Raw genomic sequence first — 12,665 nt, 5'->3', positions numbered from 1 at the left:
CAGGTGACCATTGACATTGAGGATCACCCAGCATAGACTGCTACTTTTGACCAAGCATTGCCTATTTTTGTGCCTGTGTCGGGTGCATGTTTAGGTTTGGCCCCAAGTGGGACCAGCTTTCCACAGTTTTACAGGTAATTATAAAAGCATCTATAAAATTATAGATGATTTTAATTCATAAATAGTGTTATCTATATCACACGAAACCTAAGTCACACCACAAAGGGCTGAATGAATGAAAGCTTGTCAATTGTACACATAAGGTGCCAGAACAATCACCAAAGAGATCATATGGGCCAAACACCATAGGCATGCAGCAGTTTGCTTTTAGCAAAACTCATTGTTCATGTTAATGCTGTTGGTTTAAATTTTATTGGTTTTGTAGAGATTTGGGGGTTCCAAAGTTAGTTTTAGATTTATAGTTGTTTAAAACCTCTAAGTATTCAACATTCCAACCTTATCTTAAGTTTTCAAAGACGTAAGTGAACTTTATAATAGAAACAATTTAAGTCAGGACTTGCAAGAACATTTTGTTGTTTTATACAATGTGCCACGTGACATGTACATACGTGGTTATTCATTGCAGTGGCCTTTGTGGGAACGAAAGACTGGGCACAATTTGAAAAGTCCAGTCAATAGAGAATTGGTTTTAAAATGTTTAGCACGTCTATACAGTGGACTACGATGCAGCAATAAAAAGGAGGAGGAATCTTATAAGTACTCATAGGAAACAAACTCCATTAAGTGAAAAATGCAAGTTGTCAAACAGTGTGAAAAATGAGAAAAAGGAAGAAAAAATATATACACACACATTTTTGCTTGTATGTGCATCAGATATGTCTGGAAGGATCCACAAGCAGCAGCAACATTGGCTCCTCCTTGAGAGAACCAGACATCTGGGCGGGACAGAAGTGGAATGGAGACTTCTCGGCACTCTTTTTTTTTTTTGCGGTACGCGGGCCTCTCACTGTTGTGGCCTCTCCCGTTGCAGAGCACAGGCTCCGGACGCGCAGACTCAGCGGCCATGGCTCACGGGCCCAGCCACTCCGTGGCATGTGAGATCTTCCCGGACCGGGCCCCAAACCCGTTTTCCCTGCATCAGCAGGCGGGCGGGCTCTCAACCACTGTGACACCAGGGAAGCCCTCGGCAATCATTTTGCACTTGGAATTTTGAGCCACATAAATATTTCTTCCAAAAATAAACAGAAATATAAAAGGTGGCATCTATAATTATGCACGCTCACACACAAGCATCTCAAACTAAAATGCCTTTGGAGGCTCGGCAGAAGACACAGGTGAGAAAAATCAGCAGCACTGGGACCCTGGCACTCTGGAGAAAGGAAGCCTCCTTGCAAGTTATAAGGTCAAGTGCAGCCTGTGGAATGCACACACAATGGAGGCCAGGAGAAGCTGAAGAGCTCAGTTTGTATGTGAAATCATCTGATTTTGACATGTTGCCAAAAAAGTCTTTAAAACTTTACTGCTGATATCTAGCCAGAAATGTATACATAAGTGCACAGCTCGATGAATATTCACAAGGCGAACACAACAGTACAAGTAACATCCAGATCAAGAAATGGAAGATGGGGCTTCCCTGGTGGCGTAGTGGTTGAGAGTCCGCCTGCCGATGCAGGGGACACGGGTTCGTGCCCCGGTCCGGGAAGATCTCACATGCCGCTGAGCGGCTGGGCCCGTGAGCCATGGCCGCTGAGCCTGTGTGTCCGGAGCCCTCCGCAACGGAAGAGGCCACAACAGTGAGAGGCCTGCGTACCGCAAAAAAAAAAAAAAAAAAAGAACTGGAAGATGGCCAGCTCCCTAAAGCCCTCCACTGCTCTGTTCCAGTCACTACCCCCCCACCTACCCCAACTACTATCCTTACTTCAGACAGACTAGATTCGTTGTGCCTGCCTTAGTACAGTGTACGAACAGGATCCCAAGTACTGTGGTCTGGCATCTTTCTCTCAACATTGTGCTTGTGAGATTCATCCATCTCTTGTGTGGAGTTGCAGACAGCTGTTTCTTATTGATCATACTTTTCCATTTATTCATCCATTCTCCTGTTGGTGGGCATTTAAGTTGCTGCCAGTTTGGGCCTATAAAATAGTTCAGATATGAATATTCTATTTCATGTCTTCTTGTGAACAGACGTAAGCATTTTTGTTGGGTATGTTTCTAGGAGTGGCATTACTGAGTCATGGAGTAACTGTTTAGCTTTTAAAAGATACTAACCGTTTTCCTACTGTGTTCTCGGTTGCTCCACGTGCTTGTTTTGGCAACTTTAAAAAAATCCCGACCAAAGCAAACATCTGTAGGCCACAAGTCTCTCACCTCTGGCCTAGTGCATCTTCAGTTCTCATGGGAGAAAGATCTTCATGAGGTTGACATCTCAGCACATCATCCCTTGATTAAGACCGTACGGGATTCCCTGGCGGTCCAGCGGTGAGGACTCCGAACTCTCACTGCTGAGGGCCCGGGTTCAGTCCCTGGTCAGGGAACTAAGACCCTGCAAACTGCACAGCAGAAAACAAAACAAAACAAACAAACATACAAAACCCCAAACTTTTCAATGTCTCCCACTCCTTGGATAATGGCCAAACCCCTTAGCCTGGCATCAAATGCTTTCTGCAGGCTGCCCTTTTTTCTGCCTCTTTTCTTTAATCTTCACTTTCCACCGTCGATGGGCCCATCCATGCCATTCTGAGGACTCTGGACGGCCGTGACGTTCTGTTAAGTCTGCACGCCTTGAAAGTCCTTGAAGGTGCTCACTACATGTTTGTGCCACAAACTTGGACTCTCTGATGCTATCATTTTTTAATGCAAATAGAAGAGGGGAAAAATAAAGAAAAATAACCTATATGGGAAAAGCATCTGAAAAAGAATATATGCATATGTATAAATGAATCACTGTGCTGTACACCTGAAACTAACACAACACTGTAAATCGACTATACTTCAATCTAAAAAAATTACTAATTCAACAAACATGTAATAGTTTCTGGGAACGAAGTGGTGTCAAGATGAACAGGGTTCCTACCCTCATGGAACTCATACTCCTGTGAGGGAGACAGGCAACAAATAACTAAACACATAAAGCAATTACAGAATGTGATCAGAGCCATAAAGGAAATATGCAAGGTGATGTGAAAGGAAGAAACAGAAAAAGGGGAGATTATATTAGAGAGGGACAGGATTGCCAGAATGGATCTCAAGAAGAAGAAATGAAAAAAAATTAGTGTTCTCAGCAAAAAAAAAAAAGAGAGAGAGAGAGAAAAGGATAAATTTCCATCTTACCTTACTCCCAATTGTTCTTCCCAAAGGCAACCACTGGCACCACGTCCTTGTGCTTCTTCCTGAAATATACAATGAACGTATAACTTTATACTTAATATAGCCATTTAGTCTCAATAGATGCTGTGCAGATAACTGGAGATGGGGAGTTGCAATCCTAAACTGAAAGGTCAAGAAAGGCCTCAATGAGACGGTGACATCTGTGCAAAGATCCAAAGGGGATGAGGAATAGAGCAGCACTGGTCTGACGCAGTGCATGAAGCAGTCCAGGCAGAGGGAGCAGCAGATGACAAGTCCTGAAGCAGGACTGCCCGCCTACTTGAGGCTGGGAAGGTGAACCGAGGGAAGCAGCGGTGAAAACCTTTTGAAGTGGGCCAGATGGCAGAGGAGTATATAAGCCACTTTAAGGACTTGAGATTTTATTTTCTTTTTTTTTGGACGGCGCAGCGCAGCATGCAGGATCGTAGACCCCCCCCACCAGGAACCCGCGGCCCCTGCAGTGGAAGCGCAGCGTCTTAACCACTGGACCACTAGGGAAGTTCAATAATTTCTTGAATGAGAAGGGAAGGCACTAGAGTTACTGATCAGGAGTCAGAGTCTGACTAGTGGTTTTCAAAATTCACTTCTTCCGTGGAGCGGCCTCATTCTTTTTCGAATGACTAGAATACGTAGCTCATTAATCTACTACGTGAAGGTGAAGGTGTCATAGTTTCTCCGGGCCTTTCAAATGGTGGACATTTAGTCTGTTTCCAAATTTTCGGACTCAAAGTACTCCAGTGTTTCTTCTCCATGAATTCCAGCTGGCAATTTTCCGATTAAAAATTTTTCTGCATTAACCCAACTGAATCGGTCCTTCTAAACATAATTTTCTTATTCATTAAAGAAACTGGGTTAACATGTGACCTCACAGGTTCCGGGGTTCCCAGCTCAGACACCCCAGGCTTAAGCTCTTTCCACCTCAGAAAGGTGCTTAGGTGAGCCACGTGGTTAAAAAACAGGCAGGAGCCGGATAGGCGTGCTTCCTGTTTCACTTCTGCGCAAGAGTAGATCAGCCGGCCGGGGGTCTGAGAGTGGGCCCGCGTCCTAGGGCCGGTGGGGGCCGGGACTCAGACGCCCACTATGCTCCTGAGACAAACCGCCTGCACCCCCGGCCCCCCAATGGACGAATGACTTTTAAAAAGCTACAGAAAGGCCCGACCCCAAGCAACCTTGTATGGTAGCCGGGCCGCAATTAAATGTCCTTCGCAAAGACCCGCGCCTGCGCTGTGGAGCCCCGCGCGTGCCCGCGCCGACTTTCCTTCCCACGGCCTCCCTTCCCGCTCCTGCGCACTAGGACCCACTTCCCCGGAGGCCAGCGAGACGGGAGACCTATTAGATAGCCTTTCTTGCTGACTGAGGTGGGAGAAATTGGTTCGTACTTGAACCTGTTGTCTCTCCCTTCCCAGTCTGTGAGATCCAATTGACCCTAGAGGGGAGAGACCCTATCCTGGGGTTTTCAGGGCGCTGACGGGCGCTCAGGCATCCACCAGGGTGGTGAGCGGGCTCACCCGGCGACCACGTGGCAGGCCTCCGCCAATCGGCGCGCAGACCGCACTTTGCAGCTCAGCTTCAAACAAACTACCGTGAGGCGAGAGCTGCCTGTGGGGCCCCGCCCCCTCGCCTGGGTCTGGGGCCCTGCGAGACGGCGGGCGGGTAGGGGCGCCGAGAGCGGGGGCGGGGCGCAGTGGTCGAGTGACGGCCCGCCTCACCTATTCGGGGCCCGGGCCGCGGCGCGGTGGGCCCCGTAGCCAATGGGCGGGGGCGGGGGGCGGGGGGCGGCCCGGCCGACGGGGAGGGGGAGCCCGCGGCTGGGGGATGCGGGGGGAGGAGGGGGCGGGCTCCCAATCCGGTTCCATCCGGTTCTCCCACCGCCCCCGCCGCGGGTCCCAGCAGCTCGGGCGGCGGGAGGAGCGGTAGCGGCCAGGCAGCGCAGCTTCGTGAAGGCTCTCGGCGCGCCGCGGCCCGCAGGCACCCGGCACGCGCCCGCCCCGCCGCCACGATGCCCAAGAGGAAGGTGAGCGGCGGCCGCGGCCCGCACACACCCCCCTCCGCCGGCCGGCCGGCCCCGGAGCCCCGCGAGGCCCAGGCCCGCCGCGCTCTCGGCAGCGCTGGGCCCGGGAGGCGCCCGGACCTACGGCGGGCGGGCGCTCGGCGGCCCCGGGCGCGCCGTTCTGGAACGTTCGGCGGCCCGAGGAGCAGGGTGGGAGATTCGAACGCGGCGGCGGGAAGCCGCTGACGTCACGCGGCCGGGCATTGTTCTCGCGGGCGGGCGGGCGCGGGGCGCGCGGGCACTTTTGTTTGCGGGCTGCGTCCACTCGCCGTCTGCTTTCTCCCGCAGGTCAGCTCCGCCGAGGGGGCGGCGAAGGAGGAGGTAAGACCCCGCTCCTCTCCCGGGGGTGGTTTCGGTTTGCACCGCACCCCGCATTCCTTGCTCATTTTCCCTTTTTTTTCCTCCCACAGCCCAAGAGGAGATCGGCGAGGTTGTCAGCTGTAAGTAAAGCGAGCCCCTTGACCTTTCTTTTCCGTGGGATCGTACCCAGGGAGGAGACTCAGTGCTATCCTTGCCTTTCAGAAACCGGCTCCTGCAAAAGTGGAAACGAAGCCAAAAAAGGCGGCAGGAAAGGTAGGTTTCACACTCACCTTAAGAGATCGTGGTGTCTTCGAAATGCTGCAGTGCTACCTAACGCGCATTGCCAGCAGCTGAGGTCTTGACTTTGAGTATCTCGAAATCAACTACAGTTTGATGTCATAGTCTCCTAAAAAGTCGTAGTGTTACCTTATTTATCACTTTAATTTTATGTTATAGTAATTTCAGTAAACAATGCTTTTTCTGGTTTGGGTGAAATGCAGTAGATGTAGTCATCCTCCCGGTTTACGGGAACATAGTGTATCACCTTAATGCTGCTGCAGAATTTGGGAAACTTAAGACGGCTAAAAATATTGGAGAATAACTTTCGCTTACCAGGGAAATCCACTATTTGTGTTGTGTATGTTTTGGTTAGGGATCCTCTGTTGGTTGCATGCTTGTACTTCCTCTTTTGACAATATCAGCAAGGCTAGGACTGAGGCCAGGAGATGGGGAATGTGTAAGTTTTTGCATATAAGGTGCTCGAGGCAAGGTAGGGGGACATATCTTATGTCCAGGGGTAGATCAAGAGCTGTGTTCTCTGAAAACATGATTAACAGTCTTCTAAAAGTATTTTATATACCATTATATGTATAGGAGTTCACTAAGTTATTTTATCGTAAATAGTATGATGGTTGCTGCTCTAGAATAGATTCGTGATTGCTTTATTCACGTTGCCGGTCTTTGGGTAGTTGTTGGATATATATATGTAGGTTTGAAAACTTTAAGTTGGAAAAGCTAAATGTGTGCATGTTATTTGTAACTTTGTGTTTGGATTTAGCCTTGATACCGCCCTCTGTAAAGCTCTTCCTTGTTCTTCAGGGGAAATTCATGGTGTGGTTAATTTCTGTGTACTCAAAACTTAAGTGGGAGTTTGCTATCAGAAGTCTCCTCTCCCCAAAATCCTTATCGTCATTACCCCTTTCCTAAAAGTGAAGGTGAAAGGTACACACTGCATAATCAAAGATTTCTTTCATTTCTTTCTTTAAACATTGTACAGAGCTGAGTGTAAACATCGTAACGTTTTTCCAATAGAAAGTTCTGTTTTGTGATCCTTTTTAAGAGGGTTCAAGGACGGTGTAGGCGTAGTATGTCAACTTGAAGTTTCTTACACCAGAAAATAATGGGGTACTTCTGTACGAGAAATAAGAGCAGGCGGGAAAAATAGTGGCTCTGGTTGCAAAAAGTCTGCTTGAACAGTGTACTATTAATTATTACACGTTTTATTATTTGCTTTTAAAAATAAACTGATTGGCTGGAGTACCATGCCTGTTTTCTCTTAAAATTTTCTTTAATTTTTAAAAAAAATTATTTTATTTTTATTGGCAGTCTTGGGTCTTCGTTGCTGCGTGCAGGCTTTCTCTAGTTGTGGCGAGCGGGGAGTACTCTCCGTTGCGGTGCGCGGGCTTCTCATTGCAACGGCTTCTCTTGTTGCAGAGCACGGGCTCTAGGAGCACGGGCTTCAGTAGTTGTAGCACGCGGGCTCTGTAGTTGCGGCTCACGGGCTCTAGGGCACAGGCGCAGTAGTTGTGGCATGTGGGCTTAGTTGCTCCGCGGCATGTGGGATCTTCCCGGACCAGGGCTCAAACCCATGTCCCCTGCATTGGCAGGCGGATTCTTAACCACTGTGCCGCCAAGGAAGCCCAAATTTTTCTTTCTTTATTTACCTGCGTCTGTATTTTGATTTGCCCTATAATAGTTTTTTAATGAAAAAAAAGTTCAAATTGTACCTCCAGTTGGGTTTGGGACATCAGGTATCATCAACAGGTAAGTTTTCACGTCAGTGTTCCTTGAGAAACAAACCTGTCAGTTCAGTTGTCCCAAAGGAAAAATGATGGGGAGGGGGGAGGAGCATTTTTCCCCTTTTAGTTTCAGTAATGTATCTTTGTCTTCCTAACCGAGTCGTTTTAAAGCCTTAAACAGAAGGTAAAGCTTTTGATGTATTGATTACCATGCTACAGACGTATTGATTTATTTTGTTTTATGTCATTTTCCAGCTGTTAATAGTTAAAATGGTATTATTTCAGTCCAGGCTATTGAATAATTCTGTTTTCACGTTTCACGTTTTACATTTTTATGTTACTGTGATAATGGTTATTAATGAGAAATCTAAAGAAATCAGATTATAAAAGAATCGTTTTTAAATATAGAAACGATTGTCATGCTTCATGGTGGCAATGTATGTAGCAGTGTTGTCCCAAATATGTTTGTTTAGGTAATTTATTATTTATTCTAAAGATACTGAATTACTAGTAGTTGTCATGCATTCATGCATGGAATGCCATTATAGAAGTATCGGTCACTATTGGTCTTATCTAAGTCGGCTGTTAACTACATTCTCTACTTACAGGAAATACTTAAGTGTCTCCTTCCCAGTTGGTGGTGTCCAGAAATACTGCTTTATATTAATTTTAAGTGGCTTAACCTTTGAATCTCTTTTATCATCATACTAACACCTGTGCTTTTCAGGTTCTTCAAACACCTAAATGAAAACGATAAACTCAAAATTGATCCTTTTAGCTACTCATTATATGATATCAAGGGACTAAGTGTAGCAGAACTGTCGTAGGATAGTCAGTCTGACCTTAACAACGTGGTGCTTTTCTCAGTTGAATGGTCTTACTGTGTGTGAGTGTAACCATCTTGTCAAGACAGTGGTTATTTGACAGTTTGATTATTTTTCCTGCTTAAAGAGTTTGGGGGTGGGTAGGGTTACAGTGGGGAAGAGATTCCTCCAGCAGTTCTTCACTTCATTTGTTCTCTCATGTGGAACTTTAGAGAATAGCAGGTAATTGAGAAAGCGGAAAAGGGTTGTAGCTGAGGCTTTAGGTTTAATTGTTGTAAGTCTGATGACGCTTGGTGTGCAGGTGCTGTTAGGGGTTTCCTCAGTGTGCTGTGTGGTCCTGATTACTGGGGGTGGACCTTAAGGTGTGTCCTGTAACTCAGAGTGACACATGACCGCATTAACGTTGCAACTGCGGTGGATGCAATCTCTCTAGCAAGTCAGAAAATGTTAGTAAGTGCAGAGTTGATACTTAAAATATACTCTTGTTCTGTCACAGGATAAATCTTCCGACAAAAAAGTGCAAACAAAAGGGAAAAGGGGAGCAAAGGGAAAACAGGCTGAAGTGGCTAACCAAGAGACTAAAGAAGACTTACCTGCAGAAAATGGAGAAACTAAAAATGAGGAGGTCAGAAGTGTTTGTGTGTTGTTCATTTTGACTCTGAAGAGTGGATAATAAACTATATTTTTATGTAGCGGATAAGGCAGCCTTTATCCTTTATGATATTGAACAAAGTTTTGTACAGTAAGTCCCAAGTGAATGGACAGATTATTTTTGTGCATTAGATCATATTTGAAAATACATGTGTAAATGGGTTTTTTTAAGTGAGTGAACAAGAAATTGTAATGTACTCAGAAGTTCAAACTCAGATTCATGATCTTTATTGTATATGGGGTTCATTAATTTAATTGCTGGTGTGAGTTCTTAAAAAGATTTAATTTACTAAATGGTAGAACACATTTTTCTTTCTTTAACATGACCTAGGGGTTTTCTTTAAACAAATATTCTAGTCTTTTTTTTTTTTTTTCCAAATTGCCATCTGTAGAACTGTTAATAATCTTGTTTGGTTTTTATATTCTGGATGTTGCTTTAAATTTTTTTTAATCGTCATACTTTTCCCACTTTCTAATAAAGAAGGCTTATTTTTCTTAAAAGCCACTTATCTAGGATTAAGTAGTAACTTAGATTAAGCAATTAAAAAGATTTATGTCCTTAATCTTCATCCTTTTTAAGCTCTGAGAAAAAGAGGTTTTACCTTTAAAAAAAAAAAAGTGTGTTGCAAGGTTGTGGTAAATAACTTTTTAAGCCAAGCCTTTTTTTTTTTTTAACGTTGGCTAAGCAGAAAATATAAATAGAATATTAATTTTTAGACTTTTATATTTATAGATCAGATTTTAAAGTAATAACTACTCACTCCCCCGATTTGCAGTCTCAAATTCCTAAATCTAACCCCAAGTCAAATATTGTATGACAGTAAGATGAAATTAACTAATGCAGTTATAAGGGGCGAATGAGGCCTTCTGATCCCTTTTATCAACTACGGTTGATTCTCGGTATCCATGATGGTTGTGTTCTATAACGTTGCTCTGTGTACTGGACAGTTGCTCATAGTGGAAATTCTCAAAATGTTCTCATCACAACATTTCCATCCAACAGATCAAACCACAACCTTATTTTATGTGTGTCTGTTTAATGTATGTTTTTGGTAAGTTAATATTGAACTCGGGGCCAACAGAAACAGCCCCGTAACTCGTGCCTCAGTGAAGCTGTCTAACGTGTGTCTTCTCCACGTGGCACGTCACAACCTTCCTGCACGGCACATAGTACTGGACAACACTATACTTGTCTAGTCAACGTTGTTGACCAAAAGCACAAAAAAATTGTGAAATGTGTGGCACTAAATAGAGTGTGAAAAAGACACTTGCTTACAGTGTTACAGCTGAAACAAGGCAGAAGGGCCTCAGCTGGGAAGGTCTGTGTCAGGTGACTCCTATTTTTTGCTGCTCTGTATCTGCACGTACATGACCATGGAACATGAAACATGAGTATTGATTTTGGGGTTACAAATAAATTTTAGTGAGTCAGTAAATTTATAAATACAGAATCTACAAATAATGAGGGTTGAATGTATTGTTAAGACTTAATAGTAGTTGTAATGAGTAAAACTTACACTGTATTAAATGCTAAATATCTCTAACATTATAACACTGACACAGAAGTCAAATGTTCGATCACTGTTTTTCCTTTGATTTTGCAGAGCACAGCTTCTGATGAAGCAGGAGAGAAAGAAGCCAAGTCTGATTAGTATCACACACCTGGTCCTATCAGTGGTCCCTGTCTCCCTTCTTGTACAATCCAGAGGAATATTTTTATCAACTATTTTGTAAATGCAAGTTTTTTAGTAGCTCTAGAAACATTTTTAAAAAGGAAGGAATCCCACCTCATCCCATTTTTTAAGTGTAAATGCTTTTTTTTAAGAGGTGAAATCATTTGCTGGTTGTTTATTTTTTGGTACAACCAGAAAACAGTGGGATATTGAATATGGGAAGCTTTGATTGTCTTGGGTGTCAGCTTAACATTCCACAGATGGAGGGTAGCTTTTATATCCTGTAATACAAAGCATACTTAATGGCAGTTTGGAGTCAGCTGTGCATTTAATGTCTTAAACACTTTAAATTACTTCTCTTCCCACGTTGTTTTTGGTAGAATTGTTTCCTAAAGCAAACCACTCACCCCTTGATCTTGGCTCTCCTGCGCAGAATTTTGTGCACTCTGTAACATCTTTGGTCGTGGTAGTCCAGTTCTTCTAGTAACTGTTAATGTGCTGTGAACGATTGACAATTTGAGTATGTAGTGTATATGATATTAAATTGTGAATTAGTGGGACTTACGATGTAACAGCATATCAATATTTGAAGATACTGGTACTTGATATCCTGTGAAGGAAAATTTGCCCCCAAATTTTAAGCTGGAAAGTCACTGGAATAACTGTTGAGAAAAGAATCACAACTACATGATTTTTTTAGGTTTTTGGTACGTATGTTGAGAATTGTGTACAAATTGAAATGTCTGTGTACTGATCCTCAAAACAACCAATAAAATCTCAATTATGAAAGAATTTCTTGAAGCACATGAATTAAGTTGTGGTTTAAATTTCATTTTAAAGAATTTTCACATTTGTTCTTTCAAAGTCTTAATAAAATTTTGGAAGAGTGGAATACTTCATTTTTTCTATAATACTTCAACAGTGTACTTTGAAGATGCTTTTGTGACTAAATTGGTTTAATGGGAAATCAGTCTCCTTTTCTCTGAAGCAAAATAAATACGTAATTATTCACTCTTCCTATGAACTAAGCTTATAAATACTGAATAAGCTAGCACTAGATCTTACAGGTTTGTATTTGTGTATTATTTTTGAGATTCGCTTTCATGCAAGTCCTTGTCCTGTTTTGCCATCTAAATAGTCTTTAGAGGTGGTACTGGACACTGCTGATTTGGCAAATGCAGAAGTGGAGCCAGAGATGGCACCTTGCCAAGGTCACCACTAAAGAGGGAGAGGCCTTGGAACGAAGTTTAGAACTCTACGTTTGATGTTATTTTGCCTGTGGACTTGATTAGTAGGAGGCAAGAATGCTTTAAAAATTAGTCTTTGGGGGGACTTCCCTGGCCGTCCAGTGGTTAAAACTGAGCTTCCAATGCAGGGGCTGCAGGTTCAATCCCTAGTTGGGGTGCTAAGGTCCTACATGCTACGTTGCTGTGTGGCCTGGCCAAAGCTTAAAGACGAGTCCCAGGGGATCATAGAACTCTGCAAGGGATGTGTGCCGCTGGAGTGCCCAGTGTGAACAGAGCTCACAGGGAGCGGTGAGATGTGGCATCGTGAAACGTGAAACTACAGAAAGAAACGCAGAGGACATTGATTTTGGTTGAAATGACACCCAAAAGAGGGCTTTGGCAACTCTTGGGGAGTGGGAAAATTCTTGGAGGACCTGAAACAGTGATGCAGGTAGATTTGCCTGTAGTTTCTAAGTTTTGTTAGACTTGTTTGGATATGCAAATTTAAATGGAGCTGAAACATTTTCTCTTGCTGTGTGTATGGGTACTTCATGCAAATTTTTGGTACCAGAATTTCTAGCAGCTATTTGTTGCAG

The 12,665-nt window shown here is 44.0% G+C and overlaps 1 protein-coding gene across 2 annotated transcripts; it reads left to right on the top strand.

The window, feature by feature from the left end:
• The first annotated feature begins 5,211 nt into the window (after positions 1-5,211).
• On the top strand, positions 5,212-11,653 carry HMGN1 (high mobility group nucleosome binding domain 1). 2 transcript variants are annotated; one of them, XM_079705065.1, is made up of 6 exons: positions 5,247-5,341; positions 5,666-5,698; positions 5,788-5,817; positions 5,900-5,950; positions 9,016-9,144; positions 10,775-11,653. In XM_079705065.1, the coding sequence occupies exons 1-6, from the start codon at positions 5,327-5,329 to the stop codon at positions 10,820-10,822; spliced, it is 306 nt and encodes a 101-aa protein (XP_079561191.1). In that variant the 5' UTR covers positions 5,247-5,326; the 3' UTR covers positions 10,823-11,653. The 2 variants fall into 2 exon arrangements, with proteins under 2 accessions (XP_079561192.1, XP_079561191.1); XM_079705066.1 differs by lacking the exon at positions 5,666-5,698 and having other exon boundaries at positions 5,212-5,341.
• Positions 11,654-12,665: the final 1,012 nt, after the last annotated feature.

This window comes from Hyperoodon ampullatus (genome assembly GCF_949752795.1).
Source record: "Hyperoodon ampullatus genome assembly, chromosome: 5".
NCBI lineage: Eukaryota > Metazoa > Chordata > Mammalia > Artiodactyla > Ziphiidae > Hyperoodon > Hyperoodon ampullatus.
The sequence above is the reverse complement of the archived record's forward strand: the minus strand, read 5'-3'. Positions and strand labels throughout refer to the sequence as shown.

Excerpts from the sequence above, each read along its gene's own strand:
- HMGN1 (XM_079705065.1), top strand. Across the intron at positions 5,818-5,899 it reads GATCGGCGAGGTTGTCAGCT|AAACCGGCTCCTGCAAAAGT; the intron begins GTAAGTAAAGCG and ends CTTGCCTTTCAG. Across the intron at positions 5,951-9,015 it reads CAAAAAAGGCGGCAGGAAAG|GATAAATCTTCCGACAAAAA; the intron begins GTAGGTTTCACA and ends GTTCTGTCACAG.